Source organism: Martes martes, assembly GCF_963455335.1.
Source record: "Martes martes genome assembly, chromosome: 4".
NCBI lineage: Eukaryota > Metazoa > Chordata > Mammalia > Carnivora > Mustelidae > Martes > Martes martes.
The window spans coordinates 48758334-48777923 of NC_137891.1; the positions used below are offsets into that span (position 1 = coordinate 48758334).

Below are 19590 nucleotides of genomic sequence, written 5' to 3' on the forward strand. Positions count from 1 at the left end.
AAAACAGATGAGTATAGACTATCATTTTTAAGAAGTTTAGCATCAAGGTGTGGGAAAGGGTAGGATATCACTGCCTTCATACAGTCTTTGTGTACACTAAATCAAATCATACATGTGGCATTTTATAAATCATTAAGTTGTCACAGTAGAAGGAGCCCAGGCTTTGAAACAGAGAAGCCTAATTCAAATCCCAACTCTGTCACCTAAAAACCAGTTTAACAAGAGCTCCATTTTCCCAGGCTTAAAATGGAAATATTTGTTCCACTTTGAGTGGTTGGCACTGGATTAGTAACACATAGGAAATCCTGGTAGAGTGCCTTGGATAAAGAAGGAGGGTGTGATCATAAGCTCTTAGAAGATAATAAACCAGACTTTGGAGGAAGGGGAACAGGAAATTATAAGCCACCTAATCTTTGATATAAAAAAATGTACAATGTTTAAATTCTTTTATCATCTGAGATTTCTACATCTTCGTAGTTTTACACTTAGTTCTAGCCAATAGAATCTTTTCTAAATTTACCCATTGCTCTTAGAAGATAAGAAGTTATCAACTTTTTTGTGGTGTAGAGACAAGGAACTGAGTGGAAGACTGCATCATCCACAAGACCATAAATTATGTTTTCTGCTGGGATATTAAATATTAAATCTGACTTATACCGATTTCAGAAAACCTGTTCCCATCCTGTTCTGCATCACACAACCCTAGAATGAGCCTTGTGTGGTCATTACCTTATGATGTTTCCTTTAAGATATCAGCACTTCAAACAGTTTATCTTTTGGGAATGTAATCATTAATCTCCAAACAATGTCCCTTAACTTGTGGTCATAAATAGTAACTGCTTTTATATATTAAAAGGCCTGAATCCCTTTGTTAGAAGGAGGCTCTTCAAGACTCCATCTGATCTTTTCCATTTGGGTGCAGTTGGATAGTAAGTAACTTGGTGACTTGGTGATTACAACAGGTTCATTATCTGAAAGCCACTGTTGACTTTGACCTGGCTTCATCCCAAGAGCCACATCCTGGTATCAGGACTTGATTGCTATAGGTTCCTTCCTACCAAGAGGCTGGGTCAGCATCCTTTCATCTGCAACACGTGATTTTACAGCATTCTTGATGACAATGATTCTGTTTTAGGTGACTAGAACTGTGATATGGTTGCTAGGTCACACTTGTACGTATGCAATATACCGGGAAAGGGACACGAAATGCAAAATCAAGAGTAACTCTTCATAGGAAGGACTGGGCTCTGTGCAAAATACACTGTACTTGAAGTTATTTCATTCCTCATGAAAGGTGCTGCTGATCCATGCTTAACAGGCCTGACAGTATTTATTGTGACATGAACAATAGGGCCATGCTGGAAGTATTTGCAAATGAAAGTTTCCTCGATCACACTGGTAAACATTTCTGCTACTCCAGATTCATTTAATCCAATGCTAACTCTATATCCTCACAGGGGGCAGTTCTGCTATTTCGTCTGACTTGCTAAATAGACTGTTGAGATTCAGAATATCCCCCATAAACATGTGCTCCCTCTTGAAATTTGACTTTTCTGGGTAGCATTTCTTACTTCCCTAAAGTTTCCCTTTTTTAAAATAGAAGAAGTGAAAATTAAAATAATTTTTAAAAGCAATTAATTTTGCTGTCACACTCATTTTTTTCCTTCTCACAAAATACTAAAAAATTGCTCAGAAGTCAGCACTGCCTATAATAGCATATTTTAGAACGAGAATGCTGATCACTATGCATTTCCCAAACCCTTGGTAGATCTGGAATCTTTAGAAAACTCTTTTCTCTAGTACTTTTCTATAATCTTGGTTTAACCCATCTGTTTGGATTTAAAAATTCCTCAAACACACTTGTCCTTTTCTACATCAGTGTCTCTGTTCTTATTATTCTTTAGATGCATAAAACCTTCCTTCCCCACCAGTTGCTAGAAATTGAAATCCTTCTCATTCTTTAAGGTCGTATTAAATTCCACATTTTTCATTAAGCTTTTAATATCTCCAGCTAGAAGTGATCTTTTTTTCCTCTCTCCAAATTTTTGTATTTATATTTATCGTGGGGTGATATTAACTTTCAATATATATTGGCAGTATCAATGGTGAACATGAACCATCAGCTCATTCATTCACAAGTATTTACTGCGTATCTGAGGAAATAAGACCTGGACTGTAATACTAATTCTGCCACTGTTCAACTGTGTGCTTTTAGGTAAGTCATTTTACATATTCATTTCAAATATAGTTATTTGCAGATAATTCTTACCAGTCTTTATTAGTTACATTTTTTGTGGGCTCCAAGAAGCCTGAACCATACTTGTACAGCATAGGGACACGATAATTTTTTTTCAATCAATGAATAAATTCTTTATGGTCATTCGAGAACATTAACTCTGATACTGGGTAAACAGAAGTGGGGGAGATAACTGGCTACCTGGTAGCTTAGCCTGAGCTCCCTTTCTAGGGGTCATAGCTGTCTCTTCCTTGCCTTTTCTATGCTTTTCCATTGAGGAGAATGATAACACTAGGGAAATTCCTCCACTGCCACCCCTTCGCTGGCCATGCATGTAAATATTATGGTAATTCACAGGCAAACACCAGTGGAGTGATTCTTCTTGCCAGTTAGATGGGTTTAAATAAGCTGTGTCTATCACAGCCTATTCATTTGGTCAAGAACAGTTAATAGGTGGAGCTCATCTTTATCATGTTCAAAACACCAGTTACAACAGATGTTGGGAAATCTTGTATCTTCTGATGGGGAAAGAAAAGAAGGAAAAAAAAAAAACAGCTGAGAGGCTAAGAAGAAAACTTTCATATATTGTTAGAGTATGAGAGAGCAATCTGCTAATATCTATCACAATCTAAGATCTGCATGTCTATTGATAATTTCACTTCTGGGAATCCATGTCAAAGAAATTTTGGTGTGAGAAAGCAGAGATGTGTGTACAATGATGTTTGTTGCAGCATTACTTGGGATAGCAAAAAAAAAAAAAAAAAAAGAAACGACCTAGATGGACAAAAGGGAAATGGTTAAACAAACGATGGCAGACACAATGGGATACAATATAAGCTTTAAATAAGATAGAACTTGAATGCTTATGTAGAAAATTCTGACTAGATTATGTAAAAAATGACCAAGTATAGATAATACACGTAATATGATCTTGCTGTTCTAAAACAAACAATAAAACCAACTATGTATATTTATATTTGTTTACATATAAACATTTGCATACATATAAAACTTTTTTCACCTAGGAATTAATTATGCATCAAACTAAAAAGGATTGGGGTTCCTTGCTGGCTTAGTCAGTAAATCATGTAACTCTTAATCTTAGGGTTGAAGGTTGGAGCCTCACCCTGGGTATGGAGATTACTTAAAAATAAAATCTGGGGCGCCTGGGTGGCTCAGTGGGTTAAAGCGTCTGCCTTCGGCTCAGGTCACGATCCCAGAGTCCTGGGATCGAACCCCACATCGGGCTCTCTGCTTAGCGGGGAGCCTGCTTCTCCCTCTCTCTGCCTGCCTTTCTGCCTACTTGTGATCTCTCTCTGTCAAATAAATAAATAAAATCTTAAAAAAAAAACCTAAAAAAATAATAAAAACTAATAAAAATAAAACAAGAGCAAAAAACACGATGAAGGTTTTGGGAACTGCATTCGGAAATATAGTCTCTACTTAATCCGTTTCCTTTCTCCTAAAACGCCAATATTAGTGCCACCCATACGGATGTCATGAGAATTAAATGAATTTAATACATGTAAAGTCATTGTATAAGTGCTGGCTCCTAGTGAGCACTAAAAATTTTTTAATAAAAAACTCTTTAAAACCACAGGCACGGGCTCCTTTTTCAATTAGAAAAATAAAATAAACACGATAAAATAAAACACGACTGAGGCAGTGGGTATCTGGATCAGTACCAGGGTGGATTTCAATCCTTCCAGGTTATGAGACAGTCTCAAATTTCTTTTACTGAACAATTATTGGGGAGGGAGCAATGCTCTGGAAAACAGGCTACTGGGATCAATCATGCCCCCTGGTGGTTGATTATCATCCCCCACCTGGAATGCTGACGAAGAACAAGTGAAAAAACACGTTTATCTTGGGCCCTGATTATTTCCCCCTTCAGGGAGAACTGTTGTAGGGATAGCATCCTAAGCTCTTTTACATCCATTACCTTAACATCCCTAACGGTCAGACGCTAATTTTGCTGATGTCACGTGGCACGGGCAAGGCAACAGTAATACTGGGTAAGCAGTTCGATGTTTCTGCAGCCGTTGCTTTGCCGCCTCCCAGGCACATCCGCGTGCAAACACGGTCTCATCCTTCAAGTCTTCAGCTTTGGCATCACCTCCCTTGTGCAATCTTTTCTCGCTTTCACTGGTGATTATACTCTATGCAAAAAGTTAGCTGCATTTTTTAAAGTATGTGTATGTGGATATGTTGTAAGTGTGGATATATTCATGTCCTGTGTAGATATATTCATATATTGTCTATCAGCCAGTTTCATCGGTGTGCGATCTGTGTAGTCACACAGGGCCCAATGTAGAGAAAGGCCCCATGCTTGGTTTAATTCTCTGCTGTTGCTCTCTTTGAAATTACTAAACATTTTTTTTAACAAGGGCCCTGTATATTCATTTGCACAAGGCCTTGCAAAATATGTAGCTGGCCCTGTTTTCAAATTACATTAACAATTCCAAATTGAATACAGTTATTACTATTCTAGATAAGGAAACCAAGGCTTTGAATGACTAAGGAACTTTTTTTCAAGATCCCACAACTGGCTTATTGTAGACTCAGGTGAGAGTCTACCAAATGGTTCTAAGAGTTTCTCACCTGCAACAGAGTCACCTGGAGGTGACTTATTCAAAGTGAAGAGGGGTGCCTGGGTGGCTCAGTTGGTTAAGCGACTGCGTTCAGCTCAGGTCATGATGCTGGTCGGGCTCCCAGCTTCTACCTCTGACCCTCCCCCTCTAGTGCTCGCTCTCACTCACTCACTTTCTCTCTCTAATAAATAAATAAAATCTTAAAAAAAAAAAAAAGTGAAGATTCACAAACCACATTCCAGGACCTAATAAAACATAGTTTTTAGAGAAATGGTCTTGGAATCTGCTCCTTAAGTAACTATCCCACTGGCTTAAAGGACAAGTTTATGTTCAATTCATCTCTAATTTTAGAACCTAGCATAGGCTTTCACTCCTAGCACTTAGTATACGGTATGCTGATTAAGTGAACGTCATTCAATTCCAGACAGATCAAGTATTGCTATTACAAGATAGCACAAGGGTTTTTCAATTCTCAAAGTGCTGAGAGTTTTAAATGCTGGAGGCCTTATCAGCAGCTACGGTTGAGACATTTTTGCCCTGAACTTGCTTGCCACTGAACGTCCATATGGAATCTCTGGATATAAAACCTTTAAAATGTTGCAGTCTTTAAGATTTCAGAAGGGCTTTTCTGGCCAGAGATTCAGAATCACAAATGCAAAGTGGTGTCAAATGGTCAATCTCATAGTATTATTGGGAACTTGATTACAGAAATCAAAATTTAATAAATTAAATACTGTGGGGAATTCAGGTAAGGAATACACAAAACTCAGCCCTTCTAAAATGTTCCTGACCAGATAGGAGGCTATATAGTCATTTACAAATGTCAGAAAAATTTTTGACATGGAAAAAAATGCTGATAGTATATACAGAAAAGTTAAAATTTGAAATTATATTTCAAGTGATTTTAGTTCTTTTAAAATGTATGAAAGAAAGAATATGAAAATGGTAGTGAGGTTAAGGGTGCTTTATTGTATAACTGTCTCTAATTTACAGTGGGCTTCTTATTCTTTTTGATTAGAAATAAAATCAAAATCCTTTAACTTGTAGATTCTCTTTCCTTAGCTTAGAATTTGCAGGAGTTATTGCCTGTTTTCTCTCACTGATCATAAATCAAGATGCTAAATTGTGTTACGTCTATCTCCCAAATGTATCTAACCACTGTCCCCTCCTTTCTATCTTGGCTGCTATTTCTAGTCTAAACTTTTAAAATATCTCCCTCTGGCTTCTGTTTCCAGTTCCATCCCTACAAGCATCTTTCACAATTCCAGCAGAATCATCTTTCTAAAATAAACGTAAGATCAGTCCCCTCATTTTTCAAGCCAGTGTTAAGTGTTGAAAAGTAAAAACAAATGAACAAAGAAGAGAAAGTAGCACCTATGGAATGCTATCAGGACTGACCTGATGTCACATCTTACTTAGCTTCTCTACTTACCAGCTACAAGGTCCTCACACGGCCCAGAAAATGGGCATCAAAATAACAATTACCAAGTACTGAACAAACACTATGTAGACGATAAGAATAGATACTTTCTATTGGTTAGAGGAGAAATTAATGCCATGTTACATTGCTTTAGGCAGAGGGGCTCAATGTGTTCAAAGACTCTTCCAAATGGCTTCCAGGAGACTATGCCCCCACCTGACAAGATGGTGACCATTCGGTGAGGGGTTCAGTCAATAGCACAGAGAAAGCATGCCGGTGGTGGAACCCTTTCTGAAAAGCGTTCCTTTATTGACTTTTACTCATAGAAACTTAGGGTCAGAGCCCTTAATCTGGCCAGACTCTATGTTCCCAGCCCATGCTCCTGCTCTTGTCTCGGCTCCAGCCACATCTGAGCTGACTTGTCATTTCCAAATACAGCATTTTCTCATGCCTCACTAACGTGTGTTAGTCCTTCAACATAATGCCCATTTAACATTTTGGTTCAAATTTGACTTTTTTCTGCAAATCTTTTTTTTTTTTTTAAGATTTAAAAGATTTTAAATTTTCTTTTTAAAGATTTTTTTTAAAGATTTTAAAGATTTAAAATTTTTTTTTAAAGATTTTAAAGATTTTATTTATTTATTTGTAAATAAATAAGTAGCAAGGAGAGGAAGAAACAGGCTGCTGGCTGAGGACTTTGCTGGTTTTAGCAGGGGGAGACTCGCGTCCTGAGAAACCCCTCCGGGCAAACGAGGGTATACAGCCTCCTAATGTATAGTGCAGGTAAAAGCCCAAAGAAGGTTTGTAATACATCATCTGAATAGTCAAGGACTTTGATTAGCCTTTATGAATCAATCTTTGAAGATTTTTTTCAATGTGTGGTCCTTAACCTACAGTTCTTGGCTAATAGTCCAAGCACTCAAGACTATGTTTGATTTTGATCGTGCTCTTCCTTGATCTTCCTATATTCAGAAAATGTACATCCCCTGAGGTGGAATATTTTGAATATTGAAAGATTATTTTTAAAAGATGGCTCATCTCAAAAGGGATGGGAAGCTGAAAGGCTGCCAGAAAGTGCTGAGTAGGAGGGAAGAAAATAAAACAATCTAGTCCTATATTAAACAGTCTCTTCATTAAAATGCTATGGATTCATTCCTTTGTTTCACACAACTGTGTATAATTATAGTATACAAAACCCCCAGATCCTCCTGCTATTAAGCATTTAAAAATATCCATTCCAGATTTTCAAAATAAGTTTCACATATACAGTAATTATATCACACAAATGTGCAATACTTAGATTGTATTTATTGTAACAACTTAAAATTTAGACCATCTCCATTAGGGTTGACTTCCCATTTCCGAAAGGATGCCCTGGGCACTTCCTCATAGAATAGAAAGTAATCCAACCTGATGGAAGTTTGTGGGTGCTAGACACCTGACTTCCGAAAACATTCTAGAAGAGAAGTAAGTAGTTTTAGGACTCTTTTCCATATGTACACCTTTTGCTGTGGTAACACATGTCAAGGTTCTGCCCAGAACGACTGGATGCTGCCTGGGCAGGCAACTCATAGGATTGGGTGGACAAATCATGGACTAAGATTTAGAAGACCTAGGTTTTGGTACAGTTGAGCTATCTGGTCTCTGACTGGGAGGTGATGCTGTCTGTGCAGATAACTATAGAGAGAAACTCATGAGAATATTTGTGAAAGTGACTTCCAAGTCATAAAGTTGAAGCGCCACAATGAGACATTGTTAATCAAAGGTGTTCATCAGAATAACCTGGGTGTCTTCCAAAAGGGTGTCTGTCCCACTCCAAGGCCAACAAGCTCAGAATTTTCTGAAATAAGAATCAGGAATATACTTGCTTTTTGAAGGGCCACAGACAATTCCGAATTACTTGCCTTTTGATAAACTACTGGGGAAGTACAAGATCTTTAGCTTTCTAGACAGATGGACCTGGAGTTATACCCCTTCCAAATCTCTTAATAGTATTGTGACTTTAGAAAATTCATTAATTGGGGCGCCCGGGTGGCTCCGTCGGTTAAATGGCTGCCTTCGGCTCAGGTTGTGATCCCAGGGTCCAGCATCAGGCTCCCTGCTGATGCTCCCCCTGCTTCTCCCTCTCCCTCTGACACTTCCTCTGCTTGTGATCTCTTTCTCTCTGTTAAATAAATAAAGTCTTAAAAAAGAAAAAGAGAAGAAAATTCATTAATTTATTGACCCTCAGTTTCTCTAACTTAAAAAAATGGAGATATAAACGCCTTCTTTGCAGGGTTCTTGAGTGGAGATGTAAATAAAACATTTAAGTGAGAGTAAGTATCTTCAGGGATCTGATAAGTAACCTAAGAGCATAAGACACAAGACAGATCAGATGATCGTAAGACAAAAGACAGAACTGTTAGAGACTGTGGTTAACTGAAGAATGCAAGCTCAACTAAATACATTTTTTAAATTACTTTAAACACTGACCTTGTTATACAAAATGTATCTGCAGGCATGACATCTGGTTTTTACTCCTAACATATTGGCCAATAAATATCCAATATTCAAGTGGTATATAAAATATAAAATCCTGAGTAGTCTGCAAATATTTTCTAGTTCTGTGTAAGATGCGGCTAAATATGGGATTATATACTGATTCAACAAATATTCAGTGCCCATTACATACTAGGAAGTACAGATACAGATACTAAAAGAACTAGTTCAAAGAATTTATAGACACAGAGAGAGAGAGAAGATAAGTCAAAACACGTCCATTACTAATACCACTAACAATATTGATACCACCCAAATTACATTTCCACTTTCAATTTTGCATTAATATTCTATGCAGAGCTTTGTGACCACCTGTATTCTTATACGTAATTTTTAAACATTGTTAATATTTGAATTTTAAGTAATTTTATTTTATTTTATTTTTTAAAGAGTTTATTTATTAATGAGAGAGAGAGAGCATGAGGAGAGAGGTCAGTAGGAGAAGTAGACTCCCTGCTGAGCAGGGAGCCTGATGTGGGAGTCGATCCGGGAACTCCAGGACCATGACCTGAGCCGAAGGCAGTTGCTCAACCAACTGAGCCACCCAGGCACCCCAAGTAATTTTATTTTAGAAACAGTAGATTTTCCTTTTTTAAATTTTATTTATTTATCTTTTCTAAGTGGAGTCCAACGTGGGGCTTGAACTCACGACCTGAGATCAAGACCTGAACTGAGATCAAGAGTTGGATGCTTAACTGACTAAGCCACCCAAGTGTCCCTAGAAACAGAATACATTTTAACTAGATCAACATGGTTGTTTTCTGTGAAATAAGCAAGCTTGCTTAATTAATGCTAAGGCTTCTCCCAGGTTTACGATTCTATAGTTAGGAAACACTAAACCATGGAATCATCACATAAGAGGAAACACTAACCAAGTGACTCAGAGTCATTCTTAGAGCTAAAGTACTTCCTAATACATTTTGAGCAAGTTTCTGTCATGTGAGACTCATCTCTCAATGCAAAAAGTACAAAATCTGGCAGCTTTCTGACTCCATTAAAATTGGACTATCCTCTGTCACTATCATGGGATAGATTTTCTGAACTCATCTAAAATCTGAGCAAAAGATGTTTACAAAGCCTATTTCCAACGTTTATTTTATTTTTATTTTAAAATAAAATATATTTTTTTAATCTGTTGATCCGTGACCCAGGCAAGTTGCTGCAATTAAGATTTATCAGTTTTATTATTATTTTTTAAAGATTTTATTTACTTATTGACAGAGAGCAAGAGAGGGAACACAAGCGGGGGGAGTGGGAGAGGGAAAAGCAGGCTTCCCACTGAGTAGGGAGCCTGATCCACTTCAATCCAGTCGAACTGATCCAGTTCAATCCAAGGACCCTAGGACCATGACCTGAGCCGAAGGCAGCACTTAACGACTGAGCCACCCAGGTGCCCTGATTTGTCAGCTTTAAAGGAGACAATGTTTGCAAAGCACTTAGCAGAGCCTTGGCATGTAGTAATATTCAATAAATATTGTCCAGTATTTTGATTGTCATTTCTACCTCCATACAGACAGGGCCCTCTTGCCTGTCTGAAGAATCTTTAATGATGTCTCCATAACTACCCTTGTCAGACATTTTTGCTGGAGGCATCATTGCTTAGAAAGCCTCTCTCCCAGGCAGTCACTGAAGATTAGATATGAACCCGGAGCTGACTCAGTCTAAGCCCAAGCACTTTGTTCTTCACACCAACCATTACGAGGAGGTAAGAGTCCTAGGAGCAGACCTGGCCTCTTCTTTTGTCTCTTTTGCATTTCGGGTTTCTGCTTCAGTTGTATGTATGTATGTATGTATGTATGAAAATATTTTTTAAGTAGGCTCCACACCTAACATGGGGATTGAACTCATGAACCCAAGATCAGGAGTCACAATCTCTACTGACTGTGCCAGCCAGGCACCCCTTCAGATTTTTAAGGAAGGGTCTTGCAGATACCAACACACACACACACACACACACACACACACACACACACACACACACATACACACCTCTCCAATGTGATAAAGCCCAATTTCCTTAGCCTGCCATTGAAGACTTGCATTATCTAGCTGGAACTGACTTTTCTAACCTCCTTTCCCCGTTGCTCCCCTCCACTTCTGGCGCAGCCCACTCCTGCCCAAACTGACCTGTTATTCATCATGCATGCTGTGTCCTTCCCATCTACATGCTTCAACCCCAGATGCTCAGCCTTCTCCCTCATATCCAAATTCCACCCTATTTCCAGGATCAAAAGCAATGTCAGATCTTTGGAAGGCTTCCCAGAATCCTTCCCAAAGAAAGTGCTTGGGCTTCAGACTGAGTAGACCCAAGTTCACACCTAATTTTCATCTCTAACTAGCTGTGTATTTGTGATTCTTTAAAAAATCAGTACCTGGGGTCTTGCCAATAAATAAAAACTTAGCCTCTAGCACTGACAGGAGATCTAATTGCACAAACAAGGTATACAGGCACTAATCACATACCTCGGGTATACCAATGATTATTTCCTGCCTCAAACTATGGTCGTCTCTTCTACTTGCTTATTTATAGACATGGTATAGGAATAAATGGATAGCTATTGGGGAAAAACAATTTGAGCTGAATCCCTAGTCTCATTCCCTATACTAAAACAAATTCTAGATGAACAAAGGTTTTAAATGTTAAAAATGAAACATCAAAAAAAAAAAAAAAGAAAGAAAAGAAAAGAAAAATAAACGTCAACAATAATGAATGAATGAAATAAAAGGTAAATTTACCCACAAATTGGCAGTGGGAGAAGGACTTTCTAAGCAGTACACAACAATCAGAAGTCAACAAATGAAAGGATTGATGGGTATAGCTAGTGAAAAAATTCAATGTTTCTACAGGGGAAAAAAAGCTATAAAAATTAAATCATATCACACTGAGGAAATAGTTTTTCAACATACATTATGAGGGGCTAACTTTCTTAGTTTACAAAGAGCTCTTCCATATCAAGAAAAACTGCTGAATATATCAATAACAAAAAGACAAAGTGTTTAGTCAGGTAGCAAATACGCATGATTAGTAACTACAAAATTATTCGATTTTGGTAATCAAGAAATATAAATGAAAGCAAAAGATACAATTTTTAATCTATTGGACAGGCAAAAACTAAAAAGATAATATTCAATGTTGGTAATGGGGTAAGGACACAGGCTTTCTCATGCACTGTTTTGGGGGTACAAACATACTACTTTTGTTGAGTACAACTTAGCAAAATTTACAAAAATAAAAAAGAACACTCCTTCAATTCACTACTTCCACTGCTAAAAATTTATCTTAAAAATAAATTCAAGACCTACACAGTAATAGGCTAGTTGCAAAACTTTTTGCAAAACTATTTGTTAATAGATTCCTGGTAAATTGAGTCATGGTATATATCAAAATGGAATTCTAGTTGTAAAAAGAATGATATTGACAAGGATATTTCTAAGAAGTACTAGGTGGGAAAAAAGTGTAGAAAGAATATGACCCCATTTGCATAAATTTGAAGTATGGAAGTGGGGTGGGTTGAGTGAGTATCAATGAACATACTCAACTGTAAATATTTTACTAGAAAAAACATATGAAATGGAAGCATTTACTTTTGGGGAAAGGAATCGAGTGCAGAAGGGGACATGTGGAATAGAGGAATATTTTTATTTTATACTTTTCTAATCCAGTCTAGGGCCCAGGTCTAGTATACATATCTGTGTATATTACATTGGAATGGTATATACATAATAATCAGCTCACCTACTGTGGACATTTGTTCCCAGCTTATCTACTAGAACAACTGGAGAGGCCCAAAGTTTTGGGCCCTGGACAGGATTTATTAACTGGATTAATAGAAGTACAATTCATTACTGTGTGGAAATTCAAGCATTTTTAGAATGGAAATCCTTGACAGTGAGAGACTGAAACTACTGGTTATGGAAAGCGAAAAAAATAAAACATATATAACTATGATGGGAGTTACTTCTGCTGTTGCAAGGGGAATCAGGAAAGGGTAGATGTGGCTTTACCAACAACTTGTGATGTTTCAGCTCTAGCCTGCCAAGTGATCCAAAATGTCACATAGTATTTACTTTCAGTATCAGTAGGCAGAACTTTTTAATAGCACACTTACCATTTTTCTTAAAATGAAAACTGAAGACACTTTTTTTTTTTTAAACTAACCTTTAGGCCCAAAGTGGGGCTTAAACTCATGACCCTGAGACCAAGAGTTGCATGCTCTACCTACCAAGCCAGCCAGACAGCCCTGAAACCATGCCTTTATGTGGAGGCTGCCATCACCTACATAATCATGTTTATAAATGAATGAAATCTCTTTTCCAACAGTGAATATGTGCCTCTGTGAGTTTATTAGTTGTGAAAATTTGAATGTATTCAAACTTACAAAAAAGAAAAAGGGTTTTAAGCTTCATGCCAGCCTAATGCCCTACCTGTAACTATTAGGAGTCATTTGCACAATCACACGGGAGATTAATTGGGCTTCCTGCTACCACTTACGTCATGTACGTAAAAAATGTGCTCAGAGGTTCCAGGGAATGATTCCGGAAATATTCAAATTCTCTGCATAGCTTTTTCCTCATCTCTGTGTCAATTTTGGAAACAGTAAGAGGATTTGTTTCATTAGCCAAGAAGTTGCCATAGTCAGTGGTCTGGAGATGAATTTTCACATCTGAAAATTAAATGAAACCTCAAATCAGATTAAAGTTTGAACATGCATAAATAGCTTTTACAACATTAATTGAATTTATTGTGACTTTATGATAAATGTATATTAAATTATTATCTTATTAGATGTGTATGCCTATGTATGATTTAGCCTTGAGTGTTACTCTCTAAAGCAATAAAAAATTCAGTGTTAGTACAGATATTCTAGTACAACAACAACAAACTCAATTATCAAAACAATCTAGAACTATTTAATACAGCTAAAAAGAACACTAACAACCACCTAGTCCTAAGTTTACCTGAGCCAGTTGTAATCATTTGGGACTAGCTGCTCAGAAAGCTGTTGAGAAGAATCCTAAAGCTTCATCTCGGCTTGATGGAAACAAGAAATTTATTAGTAATATTTACCATGGGTACTCAGGTGGAATGCGCAATCAATAATATCCTTTTAGTATAGATGAAGAAACTGAGTCTCAGTGGGGGCTAAGCGGTAGAGTTGTACAGAAATAAGGCTTGAATTGGGAGATGGCTCTCCTTACTCTTAAAATCCAACATCATTTCCAGAAGACCATACCGGGCATCCTGTAAATGGCAACGTTTTTCAATGCTAGGTAAGTGCTGAAGCATTACGTGGGACAGGAGGAGAGGTAAGAAATGAAACTAGACCAGTAAGCAGGAGGTTGTCCCCAGGAAGGCTTGGCGTGGCTTCCTTTTTATCCTGAGGCTTACCGGGAGCCCTTGTTGGCTATGAACTGATTGCTGCGGTAGCTGATGAGAAGGTGAATTTGCAATTAGGCCCTCAAGTGATTGTTAAGTATCTGAGATTCAGAGGACAGGCATGCTTCCTTAGTACCTGGAGAAGATTATGCACTGGAAATATTCTTTACCTGACTGCAGAATTTACTTGTTCAAGTACCTATTTAATTAATTTAATTTAAAAAATATATATACTTTTTTTTGGGGGGGGGCATGTCTTGTTTGGCTTTTCTTTTGGCAGCTCAGATTTTTTATACAGTTTGACAGTTTGCTTTCTCAGCACTGAGGAATATTTGCCAACAGAAGAAACACAAATGTTATTTCTTTCAAAACCATGATATTTTGCTCATGTGGCATATGTTTCTTTTAAGCAAAATAACTCCCAAACCTTTCAGCTGCCAGTGAGATCCTGAAATTCAACGTCTCAAGTGTTTCAGACCCCACAGCAATCATGTAATACTGTAGTCAATGGAAAGGCAAATGATATAGAAGGAACCTTTTTTCCCCAGCACCAGAACAATCCAAAGGACCCTTGCACTGAGATTCTCAGAGAATCTCAAAATCTGAAATGTTTGCTCTGAGATGATAACAGACTGCTAATAATATCAACAACGCTTATCGTTGTATAGTTTTCAAAATGGGCTCACGTAATTTTTTCTCTGCATTTCCCCAAGCGCTTATTTAAATAGGTATGTAATAAAAAGGACTCTGTGGTCAAATAAATTTGGAATAAACGGGCTTCTTAGCTGTAGGAACTGAAAGCCTTTAACACATTACTTTGAGTGATTTTTGAAAAGAGTATGTTCAGAACCTCCCAAGCCACTGGGAAACAATGGAGCCACCACAGAGCACACTTTGGAAAATTACACCACTTTTTTATCCAGAGAAGTGACGTTTTTTCTTTTTTATTCAAATGAGGAAATGGAATGTTTTCCAAACTGGGATCACTACCAACTGAATCAATTTAATAGGTCCCAAACAGCAAAGAATGGAAGTATTAGATTAGGCCATTGTAACAAATATGAGCATATAACACAGCGCAGCACCCACACGTGTGCATGTGTGTCTATGGGGCAGCGTTAAAAATGTGTCCTCTGTGGCTTGCAGTCACTAGGGTCAGTGAATTCTTGGAGATCACTTGGTTAGTGAGGTAGGTTGAGGCTCTGGGACATCATGATTATCTTCTATTAACTTGTTGGTCAGATTAGTTTTAGAAAATGGTAATTTCTTTTTCCTGTGCAGCTTCCGGTCTGGGACTCTCTTTAAAAGCGAACGTCCAGACCTTTCACACTCCAGGTAGGTTTCATGCCAAGGAAGCACCTTCGAGAGGAACCCACAAGGGGTGTTTTCCTTGAGCCATCCCCCGCCTTTTCCCTACACCCTGCGGGCGCTGAACTTCAGAAGTTACCTGGCTTTTCTGAACTCTGTTTCTTCACCTATCAAATGGATACAGAATCCATGCTTTCGGGTTGATGTGGGGATTAAACAAGAGGAGGTAAGTGAAGAGCCAGCATTCCTACGGAGGAGCTACTCCATACTGTTACCTTTTCTCTTCTCACTTGTACCCACCTACTTCAGCGGTAATTTGATTCAGTTGGCTAAAGACTTTGGTTCTTACTGTCTACACCAGAATATTCTCAGCCAATACACTGGCATCAGCCATCAGATCTTGTAATTACTAGGATTTTAATACATATACCAATTTCTATAAAACCAGGACATCTCCCTCCATTTTTGCTTAATTTACTGCCTTTCTTACGGTGATAAAACTTCAAGTCCTTTTTGGTGCTTTCTTACTCCCAATCCCTTGCACTGTTCTTTTTTTTTTTTTTTCTAATTTTTTTTTTTTAGATTTTATTTATTTATTTGACAGACAGAGATCACAAGTAGGCAGAGAGGCAGGCAGGCAGAGAGAGAGGAGTGCATTGTTCTTTATTGTCCTCTCTGTTTCCACTCCACGTGCCCCTGTTTAGAATGGCCACCTGACATCAAGATTACTGCCATGAGCTCTTAAGTTGAATCTCCCAAGCTCCCTTCTCCTCATGCACTCCCTGCCTCAAACTCAATATTTCCTAAGAATTATTTGGAATCTTGGAGTCACTGACAGTTGTAGGCAGATTAAAAAGGACTTTGCTAATATTTGTAACGTTTTACTACTGACAGAATGGCTCTCATGGACGTTATCTCTTAACTTGAACAAATATTCCCATTTCATAGATGAAGAAACTGAGGCCCAGAGAAATATGTTTATGTTTTCTATGCTTGTAAGTACTTGACCGAAGATTCAGACATGGCTCTTGGCCTCATTCATTTTCCTAAAGCTCCACAATCAGATCTCCAAGATTTTTTTCCCAGCCTAAATTCCGGCCTTATCTTCAGGTATTCTAGTATTGCAGCCAAACTGGTTTACTCCTCACCCATATGCTTTTATTTAAATACAGGAATCTGTAGTTCATTAATTTTCCCTCCTGGCCCAGAATGCCCAGCCACCTCAACACTGTTTGCTAGCATCTCACTGGCATTTTCCTAGCTTATAGCCCTGGAGATCTACTTTGCTTTTGAATATATGTTTGATCTATAGGTTTAAATTGTTCTTGTATTTTAGAACTTTTATTGTTTTTACTTATTTATGATATCTTCTCAACTAGAGAGCTGTTTAGGGAGTGCAAAACATATTTTGTTTATCATATTCTTTACATCACCTAATACAATTTTTATCATATAAATTAGCTTCAAATATTAGCTTCAAATATTAGTAGATTTAATTTCTTTTTTTTTTAAAGATTTTTATTTATTTATTTGACAGAGAGAGATCACAAGTAGGCAGAGAGGCAGGCAGAGAGAGGGAGCTCCCCGCTGAGCAGAGAGCCCGATGCGGGACTCGATCCCAGGACCCTGAGATCATGACCTGAGCCCAGTAGATTTAATTTCTGATTAAAACCTAGGACCTCAGGGTTCCTGGGTGGCTCAGTCAGTTAAGTGTCTGCCTTTAGCTCAGGTCATGATCCCCATGATCAAGTCTCACATCGGATTCTCTGCTCAGTCTGGGGTCTGCTTCTCCCGCTCCCTCTGCCACCTCCCCCGCTTGGGCTCTCTCTCTCTCTCTTTCTCACACACTCTCTCTCTCAAATAAATAAATAAAATCTTTAAAACACACACACACACACACACACACACACACACACACACACACAAAACAACAGGGGCACCTGGGTGGCTCAGAGGGTTAAGCCTCTGCCTTTGGCTCAGGTCATGATCTCAGGGTCCTGGGACTGAGCTCTGCATTGGGTTCTCTGCTCAGCGGGGAGCCTGCTTCCCCCTCTCTCTCTGCCTGCCTGCTTGTGATCTCTCTCTCTCTCTCTCTGTCAAATAAATAAATAAAATCTAAAAAAAACCACAAACAAAACAAACAAACAAAAAACCCCCAAAACCCCAAAACAATAAAACACCTAGGGCCATATAGGACTTCATTATGTAATTCCATGCATGTTACCAGGATCGAAACTCCTCATTCTGGTTCGTATGCACCAAACAGGTGCTCTCTGAAGAACACAATCAGCTACGTAGGACCATATATGAAACACCATTAATCATAGCCACGAGATGGGAAGAATTATTTCAGGAATTCAAAAGTCTAGCAAAAGAGGGAAAAAACTAGTTCTTGTTGTATACACACAGTCGTTCAGGGAGGGGCTTATGATTTCCTAGGAATTCTTATGATTAGCAGTTTACAAAACATTTTCAGAAATTTCTGATGATCCTGATAACTGGGAGTTAGGCCAGGGAGATATTATCTAAGTATCAGATAAGAAAGCACCGTGTTAAAAGTTAAGCAGTCTGGCTTAATATCCTAGAGCCAGAGAGTGGAATTGCTAGGACTTGAACCCAAACATGCACACTTTTCTAATGTGAATTTTCAGATTCTTTCTACGTGCAAAACATAGCCTTAGGGCCGGGGAACTAGGACAGTAAAGTAGACAGTCTCTACCCCTTTTTTAAAAAAATGGATATTTCTTTTTAAAATTTCAGTTTTATTGAAGTGCATCTGACAAATAAAACTGTAAGGTATTTCAAGTATACATCTGATATACGTATACAACGTAGAAGTACCCCCCCACCCCACCTATCTGACACTTCAGTGGCTTCACATACTGATACTTTCTGCCCTTAAAGAAGCTTGTAACACAGAAGGAGATAGATTCATTTATTAGTTTATGAGTTAAGTCCTTAACTGTTAATTCAGGGTGCAAGATAGTCAAGCAAGACAAATGTATACCCCCGGTCTGACGCATCTATGCAAATGTCACAGAATCAGGTCCATCACAAGGTACAACAGAGTATGTAGTTAGGGCTTGTCAACTGTACCCCAACATGGCTGCAGTAGGGAAAGATTTACAGAGGAAGTAACTTGAGTGGAGACTGGAAAGAGGAATGAGTGTTCTTCAGGCAAACAGCATAGAGAATGGAATTTGTGACTGAAGGAAGAACTTTACAAAAGGTAGAAGGGTTCTGAGGAAATGCTTGCAAGGTAGAGATCAGCAAGACTCCTCCACCCTTCTGAACCAAGGGTGAAGTTGATCCCGCCTGACGAAAAGACATTGAAGTATTTCTGAACAGGAAAGTGACGGCATTGGATATGCATTTTTCATACAAGGTGGAAAAGTGCTATAGTTAGAGGCACAAGTAGTATTTAAGGGAGCATGAAGAAAAGTTCTTTGAGTTAAGTCTTCCTCCTATATATATGTATTTTCATTTAAAAATAGATAGGTATAAATATAGGTAAAAAGTGAAAGGTGGCCTAAACTTGTCAACCACCGCCGCCCACTCACTCCTAGATGCAGGTAATTACTATTTTTAGTTTCTGTTGGATCCTTTCAGTATCTAGACCATCATATAGAAAATGTATTTTTAAATTTATCTGCCTTTTTACTAAAGAGTACTATACCACACATAGTTCTTCCCGTTGCTTTCCTCCCTTAATAGAGCTTGGTGGTCTTTCCATATCAATCCTCTTAAGGGGGTATCCTCATGCCTTTCTTTTTCCTTTAATAGCTGCAGAATATTCTGTTATGTGAATGTTACATAATTTGTTTAATCAGTTCCCTGCAGATGGACATTTGATTTGCTTCCATCTTTTGCTATTCTAAACAATGCTATATGAAATCCTAGGCCAAGTGTATATGCCTTTGGAATTTTGATAGGTATTGCCCAATTGCCCCCATTAAGAGTTCTTATTTTTCAATATTTTTATTCTCCAGAGTGGGAGCCCTTTTAGGGCAGGGATTATCTTATTTAGTTTTACTTCCTCAACTCTAGCTAGAAATGCTTAACATGTTGTTAAATTAATTCCTATTGGAAAAGAAGGAAGGTCATGTCCCCTAAAAGGGAC

At 38.1% G+C, this 19590-nt stretch overlaps 1 protein-coding gene across 1 annotated transcript in view; it reads right to left on the reverse strand.

The window, feature by feature from the left end:
- ATP6V0D2 (ATPase H+ transporting V0 subunit d2) overlaps positions 1–19590 on the reverse strand; it is a 43921-nt gene that overhangs the window by 18548 nt on the left and 5783 nt on the right. The window contains exon 2 of the mRNA XM_080799936.1: positions 13278–13449. Coding sequence (XP_080656062.1) covers positions 13278–13449 — 172 coding nt within the window. The remainder of the gene's footprint in view (positions 1–13277; positions 13450–19590) is intronic.